Below are 11,159 nucleotides of genomic sequence, written 5' to 3' on the forward strand. Positions count from 1 at the left end.
GACCCTAACCTCTCTCGTATGGGCCCAAACTGCGCATCCCACTTGCTCGCAGCCTCCTGGCCCACCAGGTAGGTTATTGGTGCGTCTGGCGTTTCTCGAACCCAGGTCCTCACCCTTTAACAACCTTCCCACTTGACAAGTTGTTACCAACTGACCTGCATAATTGTAACAACCCATCCCGGTGGGAATCCCTACCACATGGCACACCCCGCCACATGGCAGCTACAAGCGATGCAGCACATCGACCCTAACCTCTCTCCTATGGGCCCAAACTGCGCAGCCCACTTGCTCGCAGCCCTCTGGCCCACTATGTAGGTTATTGGTGCGTCTCGCGTTCCTCGAACCCAGGTACTCACCCTTTAACAATCTTCCCACTTGACAGCGTTACAGCCATTGGTAACACATCCAGGGCAAGGTGTTACAGTAATAAATCCTATATGTATTTGTGTTACTTCCGGTTGGACCCTTTTAGTTTGGTATTTGTAATGCTCACTCTTTCTTCTAATACTGTACCAATAAGGCAATAAGAAAGATCAAATCACCATGGAGAAGTAGTGGTCTTCCTACATTGGAAGCCTTGATGATGCTAATGGCGGACAACACCAAAACTTTCAAACATCTCTTCTTGCTAAATACACTTGGGGCCGCTAGGCCAAAGACAGCTTTCGCAACCATGATTTATTGTATTATAATAGGAAATGCAAATTCCAACATTTCTTGTTTAGTTTTTTGGATTATGGATAAAAACCGAACTACTATTGTAAGCATCGTGTTTTGTCATGCTCATGCACAAACACAAAGTTCGCATTACGTAATAGTTTGCATTTTGTATAATAACTTTGTACACCTGATTTGAAATCAATGAAGTAAATATACGTACCGTAAAGCGCTAGTAAAAAAAATACATATAGCCACTTGGCAGTCGCGAAAATTCGTGGTTATAAGGTGATTTTTTAAAAAACAGCAACGAATTTTTTAAGTTACGACCCTATAGGCACGAATTTTAACGCACAGCCACGAATAGGTAAGTGGCTATAGAGATTTTTTTTACTAGTAAGGGAAATGCTTCTCTTGTGTTTGTGGGTAATAATTGTTGTAAGCTACTTGACTTTTCCGGGTGGGTGGATTAATTTGTTTTTTGAGTGTTATAAATTTAAGTTTTCACATGTACAGTTGGATATATTTCAACATAATAATCATGCATCTTCCATTTATAGGTTGAGGAGATGCAACAACGGCTCAGAGTCTTTGCCTTGATTTTAATTATGACAAGCTTGGCGTTACTAATGCTTTGCCAATCAGAATATTTTTTTTCCGGCTCTAGCAAAGGCTTTAATGCTTTTATCAAAGAGATCTAGAGAACAAGAAGTAGATTACAACTATCCTTTAGCGTCGAATACATTTTGCTAGTTTTTATAAATTTGTTTTAAAGCTCAAATCAATGATATGACAAAAATTAGGTCAACACAATGGGTTAGTTTTCTGACAAAACACTTTTAATTGGAAACACTTATTAGTTTTAATTATATTTGGTATTACTGCACCTCCTTTTTCAATAATTGCCGGCTGTGAATTGACAATTTTTTGAAACTTCTAAAATATTTACCTTTAATATATACTGTATATATTCTAAATTGATAGCTTTTAAAGATAAAGAGTTTTGATTGGAGGAGAAAGAAAGAGACTTAAAAGGACTATAACTTGTATCATAACGATAAGAGTTTCGAGTGGAGGAGAAGGATACTTGAAAGAAGTATAGCTTCAACTTTTTCTTTCTTCTACTCTTTTCTTCTTTCTTCTTCAATCTTGTTAGTATACGAACATGGAATCTGAAGGAGTGTCACTACCATTGATCCACGAGCATGTTATGATGCCTTGGAATGATCTGAGGAAAGGTGATTGTTGTGGACGCTTTGAAGGTATCAGTGATGGCTACTACTGCAAAAGCTGTGACTTCTTTGTTCACAAAGGTTGTGGCGACTCCTCCGAATATATTGAGCACCCATCTCACTCTGTTCACACTCTTAAGCTTCTAATTAAAGGAAGTCGGGGATGTGATTTATGTGGACGGGCTACCAATGATGTAATGTATCATTGTGAGATCTGTCACTTCGATGTAGATCTATACTGTGCAAGGTACCCACCACCAGATGTTCTTGACATTTACGAAACACATCACCACAAGCTCACCATTGTCAAGGACAAGGAGCTGAACGAGTTCGATTGCGCAAAATGTGGGAAGGTTTGGTGTGAGTTTCCTTACAAATGCCATGAATGTGATTTAGCCTTCCATGTGGATTGTGTATGGAATCCGTCGAAGGAGAAATACCCATCAGAGGTAAACCACTCTTACCATACTTTACACCCTCTTAAGCTCTACACAGGTCAACCTCCAGACTATTCTGATGGTAAATGTCGTCTTTGCGGAAGAGCGGTTGAGGATTCCTTTTATCATTGTTCTGTTTGTAACTTCAGCTTGGATATGGGTTGTGTTTTCAATACACCACAACAATTTGTTATGGATTTGAAAGCTCACGATCACCAACTCATTTTTCGTCCAAGGCTTGATTCTTTTACATGTAATGCGTGCGGGTTGAGTGGAGATCGAAGCCCTTACATATGTGTTCAATGTGATTTCATTATACATCAAGAGTGTCTTGCCCTTCCGCGCCTCATAAACATCAATCGGCATGATCACCGTGTTTCTCGCACTTCTGTTCTCGGTATTGTGAATTCTGTATGTGGAGTTTGTCGCCAGAAAGTGGACTGGACTTGGGGCGGATATTCTTGTCAGAGGTGTCCTAAATATGTCGTTCATTCGAAATGTGCTACTAGATATGATGTGTGGAACGGGAAAGAACTCGAAGATATACCTGAAGAGAGGGAAGATATAGAGCCATATGTGGTAATAGATGACAACACAATACAACATTTCAGCCACAAAGAGCATTACCTAAGATTCCACGATAATGGTCTAGTTTTGGAGGAAGACAAGCGGTGCAACGCTTGCACCCATCCCATTTGTCTCCAAGCCTTCTATAGTTGTATCGATTGTGATTTCACTCTTCACCAAAACTTTGCTAAATCTCCCAGAAAGAAATGGCATGTGTTACACAATGACCGTCTTACTTTGGTAACAAGCGTGGCTGATGATTACTTTCATTGTCACGCTTGTTATAGACTGTCCAATGGTTTCATGTACCAGTGCGGGTATAGGGAGTTAGATATTCTGTGCGGTTCAGTTTCAGAACCTTTTGTCCATCCAAGCCATCCCCAACATCCTCTATACTACATTCCATCAAAGGAAATACGCACATGCAATGGTTGCAACAATAGGTTATCATATCCTGTGCTTACGTGCATTGAAAGTGGTTGTGACATTGTCTTATGCTTCCATTGCGCCACTTTACCACAAAAGGTAAAGCATAGAGTAGACGATCATCCTCTCTCACTATGTTATGGGGAAGAGGCCATTGGGAAATATTGGTGTGACATTTGCGAGAAAGAAACGGATCCAAAGACATGGTTCTACACTTCTAAAGATGACAGAGCTAGTTTGCATATAAAGTGCGTGCTGGGAGACTTTTCAGGGCTCATGCCAGGAAGCACGATAAAGTTTTATGACAAATCATATGAGGTGGTTCTCAACAATAGTATATCTCGTCCATTTTGCAGCCGGTGTGAGTTACGTTGCATTGTTCCTATCATCTTGAAGAAACCAATTGAAGTAGAATACATTTGCTCTTACTACTGCTTATATTATATAAGTAGATGAGTCATTTATTGTTCAACTTTTGAAGTCTTTTTTTTTTCCAGTTAATAGTATCTTCTTCACTATGAGCTGCTTTCCTTTATGTATTTGTAGAAATTAACTTTAATGATACTATTTCGACATTCATATGATCAGAAACATAATTTATTCATACTTAAGTAGATCATTTGACAACATTTAAGTAAAAATTTAAAGGAATTTTCATGAACTGAGAAACATTTTTCATTACTAGTATAACTATTTCAATATGCATTTACCATGAGAAAGGAACTACCAAACATAATATTGACAAAATCATACTGTTTTTATTTACGACATAACTTTTGTCTTTTTTGGGTTATGTGTAACTTTTTTGTGTGATTCAGTTCTCATGCAAACCATTTTAACGTCTAATTAATTCAATGTACTGTTTTATTACAAGAAGGGGTCTTGTGATGAATTCATGTTTTCATGTGTATGACCTGAACTAACGGTAGAATTAAGTTGTAGTAATTAGAGCTATTATATCTATATATATATGACCATAACATTGAGAATTTTGGTATTTTTTTTTTTTTTTTGGAACAAAAATTTTGGTATTTTCTAGATCAACGAAAGAGTGACTAAATCTGCAAAAACATCAAGAAAACTAGAGTCGAGACCATTTTTGTACTCAGTTTATTTTATTTGTTTTTTTCTCTCATAGAAATGCCTATAATTTTTATCTATACGTTATATTAAATTATTAGCGCTTACAATTTATACGTTAACAAAAAAAATATTCTGATACCAATGCTGATAATATATGTTAATTTTGTTTTCTATATACGTTATATTAATGCATATAATTTTCTATTTGTTTTTCTAATAATCCCTTAAATTGTTTTTTAATGAATCTTATCAAACAGCTTATTTCTGAGAAAATGTCATGTAGAGTACTAGTCTACTAAACATATTTTCTTAAAAGCCACAAAAATAATTTAATTTTTGAATATGGTATAGAGACAAAAGTCGTTAATTTCAGAAACTTTTTTTGTGCAAAAAATTCAGAAACTTAAAACATAAATTTTTTTGGTTGATTTGAATATCACCTTCTGCTATTGCAACCATACCACGTAAAAGTTTCCTAAAAAACGTAAAACCATAAATTAAAAATAAGAAACAGAGAGATAAAGCACAGTTAGCTAAATTCTACCGGTGTAAAATCTTATGGTGAGAGTTGTTGATCACTTAATTAAGTTAAATTCTATAATAGAACTCATGAATCCGAAGGACCATTAGAGATATATAATTAATTACCAAAGGATTAATGATGCATCGACCAAGAAGATCATGTAACACGGTCCAGTAACTCCAACCATAATACTAATGCAAAAATGTAACACAAGTACCTACTATACCAGAGTCTAGGTGACCATGTTTCCTTTCTCGTAGGAGACTTTCGAAAGAAAGAGAATGCATAGTCGGATCTGATTGATATTGCGATTATTGCTGTTTTATTGTGTTACAAATTATAATTCCAAATCAAATATTTGGTGTTACTGATTTTTTTTTTTATGTAACAATTTTTTATGTTACAGATTTTCAATTTCAGCTTTCAATTTCTTAAACTTATTCAACGTCGCATCTTTAGTATCAATCAAATAGATAATGAGAATTTGTACGGTACAAGTTCATGGAAGTGATTGCTTGAGGGGTTCTTAATTTATTATCTTCATAAAAACTTTGCTAATTAAGACAACAAAACTGAGACATTGGTCTTTGATTATTGGAATTTATATAATAGCAATTGTCAATAATGAAACTTTATGTCCTTTAAATTATGGGAATTACGTGTCCTTTCTCTTTGATTTTTACTAATGACCAACGGCTAGTGACTTTTGAAAGTGCGTTTCTTCTCAGAGTCTTTAATTAGTAATTTAACTAATAAACCATATAATTAATTAATTTCATTTGATATATCGAATGACTACAAAGTTTTGAGCATCTTTGAGATTAAACAAAGACTTTTGAGTGGAGAGAGAACGATACTTGAAAGGAGCCATAGCTTTGAGATCTCAGCTTTTTCAGATCTCAGTTTCAACATTTTCTTCTTCTTCTTCTTCAACTTTTTCTTACTCAGTCTCGTAGTATACGAACATGGAGTCTGAGGGAGTATCACGACCGTTGATCCACGAGCATGTTATGGTGCCTTGGAATGATCTGGGGAAAGGTGATTGTTGTGGACGCTTCCAAGGTATCAGTGATGGCTATTACTGCAAAATATGTGACTTCTTTGTTCACAAGAACTGTGGCGACTCCTCTGAATGTATCCAGCACCCATCTCACCCTGCTCACACTCTTAAGCTTGTAACTAAAAGAGATCGGTTCTGTGATTTATGTGGAAGGTTTAGTGATATATTTTATCATTGTGAGATCTGTGACTTCGACGTGGATATATACTGTGCAAGGTACCCACCACCAGAGGTTCTTGACATTTCCGAGACTCACCACCACAAGCTCACCCTTCTCAAGAAGTCCCCAAGTTCCGAGAACACGGACCTGAACCGGTTCGATTGCGCAAAATGTGGGTTCGAGTTCGAAGCTGAAGGTGGGTTTCCTTACATATGCCATGAATGTGATTTAGCTCTCCATGTGGATTGCATATGGATTCCGCCTGAGGCAAAACTCCTGTCAAAGGTAAACCACTCATACCATCCTTTACACCCTCTTAAGCTCCACATAGGTAAGCCACCGGACTACTCTGATGGAAAATGTCGTCTTTGCGCAAGAGAGATTGATGATAGACTCTTTTATCATTGTTCTGCTTGTAACTTCAGTTTGGATATGCGTTGTGTGTTCAACACACCACAACAATCTGTTATGGATTTGAAAGTTCACGCTCACCAACTCACCCTTCTCCCAAGACTCGACTCTTTTACATGTAATGCTTGCGGGCTGAAGGGAGATCGAAGCCCTTATGTATGTTTTCAGTGTGGTTTCATGATACATCAAGAGTGTTTTTCCCTTCCGCGCGTTATAAACATCAATCGGCATGATCACCGTGTTTCTCGCACTTCTGTTCTTGGTATTGTGAATTCTGTATGTGGAGTTTGTCGTCAGAAGGTGGATTGGATTTGGGGCGGATACTCTTGTCAGAGGTGTCCTCAATATGTCGTTCATTCGAAATGTGCTACGAGAAAGGAAGTTTGGAATGGGAAAGAACTGGAAGGAGTGCCTGAAGAGACAGAAGATATAGAACCATATGTGAAAATAGATGACAACACAATACAACATTTCAGCCACAAAGAGCATTATCTAAGATTCCACGATAATGGTCTTCTTTTGGAGGAAGACAAACGGTGCAGCGCTTGCACCCATCCCATTTGTCTCCAAGCCTTCTATGGTTGTATCGATTGTGATTTCACTCTTCACCAAAACTGTGCTAAATCTCCCAGAAAGAAATGGCATGTGTTACACAATGACCGTCTTACTTTGGTGACAAGCGTGGCTGATGATTACTTTCATTGTCACGCTTGTTGTAGAATGTCCAATGGTTTCATGTACCAGTGTGGGTATATGAAGTTAGATGTTCTGTGTGGTTCAGTTTCAGAGCCTTTTGTCCATCCAAGCCATCCGCAACATCCTTTATATTACATTCCATCAGAGGAACGACACAAATGCCATGGTTGCAACAACAATAGGTTATCATCTCCTATGCTTACGTGCATTGAAAGTGGTTGTGGATATGTCTTATGCTTCCATTGCGCTACTTTACCACAAGTGGTAAAGCATAGAGTAGACGATCATCCTCTTTTACTATTCTATGGCGAAGAGGCAAAAGGCAAATACTGGTGTGACATTTGTGAGAAAGAAATGTATCCAAAGATATGGTTCTACACGTCTAAAGATGACAGAGCTAGTTTGCATACACAGTGCGTGATGGGAGATTTTTCAGGGATCATGCCAGGAACCACAATAAAGTTTTTTAGCGAATCATATGAGGTGCTTCTCAACAATAGTATATCTCGTCCAGTTTGCAGCGTGTGTGAGTTACGTTGCATTGTTCCTATCATCTTGAAGAGACTAAGTGGAACCTCAGATCTATACATTTGCTCTTTCCACTGCTTATATAAGGAAAAAAGATACCTACCTAAATGAAATATGCTACAATACATGATCACACATCCGAAGTTTAAACATGTATATCTAACTACACAAATTATATGTATTGCATGCCCACATATATGAACTATATGTACTCATGTCGCCAACATCACGAACATTTTTTCCGGTACACTTTTGGCCAGAATCCGGCATTGACCCGTTTGACCGGCATTGACCAATATAAATATTCAAGAAAGAAGATTTTTTTAAGTTTTTATTATTTAAAAAATATGTTTTGAATCATTTATAATATTATATAATTACGAAAATATTAAAAAGAAACATTGTGATTTTTTATTTATTTTTAAAAGTTATTTTTATTATTATTTTACCTAATTGGTTTTTTATTTTAGTTTAGTTTTGAAATTATCGAAATTAACTAATTATAAAAATCAATGCATTGAATATATATACAAAATATTTTTATATTGAATATTGTATATATATTTTTTTAATTTACAATATTATAAATGATTCAATAACATAATTTCTAAATATTAAAAAACTAATTTTTTTTTTTAATATTTGTGTTGGTCAAAACTGCTCAACGCCGGATTCCGGCGAAAAGTATACCGGAAAAATGTTCGTGATGTTGGCGACATAACTACATATAGTTCGTATATGTGGGCATGCAATACATATAGTTTGTGTAGTTAGAGATACATTTTTAAAATTCGGATGTGTGGGCATGTATTATAGCATACTTCATGTAGTTACGTATCTTTTTTCCCTTATATAATATGGGAAATAGATGAGTCATTTATTGTTCAACTTTTAAAGTCTTTTTTTTTTTCTGTTAAAAGTATCTTCTTCACTATGAGCTGCTTTCCTTTATTTATTTATTTATTATTTTATTTTTTTTGTTCAACACCTTTATTTATTTCTAAAAATTAATTTTAATGATATTATTTCAACATTATTATTTATTCCGTTATTATGTATTTCTATATTAATTCTTTAATGATATTATGTATTTCGTTACTTTTTTAATTGTTGTCAGTAATCTACTAAAATATAAAAAAATGGTTCTTATGTTGAAATTTGTTTTTTCAACATTCATATGATAAGATTTATATTTTTCATATTTAAGTAGATTATTGACAACATTTAAGTTAAAAAATAACGGAATTTTATGTATTGAGAAACAATTTTCTTTACTAGTATAACTATTTCAAAATGCATTTACCATGGAAAAGGAACTACCAAACATAATATTGACAAAATCATAACTTTTTATTTACTACATAACTAGGTTTTGACCCGCGCTACAGCGCGGGGGAAATAATTACTTATATATAAATTTTAACGGATTTTTAAAAATAATTTATTTAACCTTTTACTAAAAAAATATATTTTAACGGATTAAAATATATTAAATTTTAATTTTATTACAGTGAAATTGATTACAATGAATCATATATTTGTATAATAAGTTTAATTAGATTACCAAAAAAATATGTTTAAATAAAATAATAAAAGGAAAAAGCGAGTAAATAATAATATATTGAGTTTTGCTACAATTAAAAAAGGGTGAAAATTTTATAGCACGAAATAATATTTATCGATAAATTATTCAATTTAACCATTTTTGTAGTAGAAGTAATAGACGTAAAAATTACATACTACAATATATTTTTTGAAGGACCAACCCGTAACATAATTCATATAGTAAAAAACATTATTCACAACTCGATTTACCATTATAATTGTGATTTTAACATACTACCCGTGAACTATCTAAAATTTACGTAGTTTGATATATAATATTTTATCAATAAAACTTATGTCTCCAAATTTACATCTACGTATTGAAAACAATAGTTTTACTATTTTAAATCTAAATTTTTTATATATTTGAACCTTGTAATTATAATATTTTGAAACTTTTTAAAATTTTAAATATGCTCATCTAACAATGATTTTAATATTGGTCATATTATAAATCATTGTCAAAATATTTAACCGAGTGTAATTGAGTATTATATGTCCGTTTTGAAAAATTCAAATTGCAACATATGCAAAAAAAAAAGTTAAGAAAATTTTAAATATTTTTCAAATTTAGTATAATATTATAAATTAAAAATAAGATCAAATAAAAGTGAAAGAAGAATGATAATTGTTTTTAATATATTCTATTAAATTAGTTAGAGAAATATTAGGAAATCCTAAAATTAGTTATGGAAATAATATAATCCTAAAATGAGATATGGAAAGTATCCGATTTATGTATCCGAATCCATTTTAATATCCTATTTTGAAGTATCCAATTGTTAAAATTGGGTTAACTTTTTGATTTTGACCCGACATGCATTCTATTTTGTAATTCTCTTTTACTAATATAGAGATTATAACTTTTTTCCTTTTTTAGGTTATGTAACTTTTTTTGTGAGATTCAGTTCTCATGCAAACCATTTCAACGTGTAATAAATTCAATGTACTGTATTATTACAAGAAGGGGTCTGGTGATGAATTCATGTTTTCATGTCTATGAACTGAACTAACGGTAGAATTAAATTGTAGTAATTAGAGCTATTATATATATATGACCAGAACATTGAGAATTTTGGTATTTTTTTTTTTTTGGAACAAATTTTTTGGTATTTTCTAGATCAACAAAAGAGTGACTAAATTTGCAGAAACATAGAGAAAACTAGAGTCCAGACCATTTATATACTCAGTTTATTTCTATTTGTTTTTGTTTTCTCATACAAACGCCTATAAGATCATCTCCAATGGTTTTTGCTATTTTTGCCTCTATAATAGAGGTGACTTTTGCTCCAATGGTTTCCTCTATTTTTTCCTCTATAATAGAATATTCTAAATAGATTCTTTTAAAATTTTAATATTAACACCATCTATTTATAAAATTTGCAAATTAACTCATTTACTTTAACTTTTATAAAATTTTAATAAAATAGTTACCTTTATTTTAATTAAACATTTATTATAAAAACATCATATTATATTTATTTAAAAATACATCGCATTATATAAAAAAGTAATACGATATTAGATTCTATTCTATTATTATATATAATAAGGTAAAATAAAATCTCTTTTTTCCTTCAATAAAAATAAAATCTATTATTATATATATTTATAAGATTTTATATAATTTACTTTTGCAAATGGTAGTCTCAAATTTTAGAATATATATTTATATTAAAACCTCTAAAATATTTTATATTATTAGTTATTAAATATATTTATTTTATTTATTTTGTTCATAAATAAAAGAAGTTTAAGATTAAAAGGACTGATT

At 32.9% G+C, this 11,159-nt stretch overlaps 2 protein-coding genes across 3 annotated transcripts; both read left to right on the plus strand.

The window, feature by feature from the left end:
- Positions 1-1,744: 1,744 nt before the first annotated feature.
- LOC17883285 lies at positions 1,745-3,775 on the plus strand. The gene has a single exon (XM_006287173.2). It carries the CDS (start codon positions 1,823-1,825, stop codon positions 3,773-3,775), a length of 1,953 nt encoding a protein of 650 aa, XP_006287235.1. The 5' UTR covers positions 1,745-1,822.
- Positions 3,776-5,890: 2,115 nt separating this feature from the next.
- Positions 5,891-7,917, plus strand: LOC17881262. 2 transcript variants are annotated; one of them, XM_023781403.1, is made up of 2 exons: positions 6,316-6,430; positions 6,571-7,917. In XM_023781403.1, exons 1-2 carry the CDS (start codon positions 6,384-6,386, stop codon positions 7,889-7,891), a joined length of 1,368 nt encoding a protein of 455 aa, XP_023637171.1. In that variant the 5' UTR covers positions 6,316-6,383; the 3' UTR covers positions 7,892-7,917. The 2 variants fall into 2 exon arrangements, with proteins under 2 accessions (XP_006289797.1, XP_023637171.1); XM_006289735.2 differs by having other exon boundaries at positions 5,891-7,917.
- Positions 7,918-11,159: the final 3,242 nt, after the last annotated feature.

The sequence above is a fragment of the Capsella rubella genome, unplaced genomic scaffold, assembly GCF_000375325.1.
Source record: "Capsella rubella cultivar Monte Gargano unplaced genomic scaffold, Caprub1_0 scaffold_6, whole genome shotgun sequence".
NCBI lineage: Eukaryota > Viridiplantae > Streptophyta > Magnoliopsida > Brassicales > Brassicaceae > Capsella > Capsella rubella.

Excerpts from the sequence above, each read along its gene's own strand:
- LOC17883285 (XM_006287173.2), top strand. The coding sequence starts at position 1,823 with ATGGAATCTGAAGGAGTGTCACTACCATTGATCCACGAGCATGTTATG.
- LOC17881262 (XM_006289735.2), top strand. The coding sequence starts at position 5,891 with ATGGAGTCTGAGGGAGTATCACGACCGTTGATCCACGAGCATGTTATG.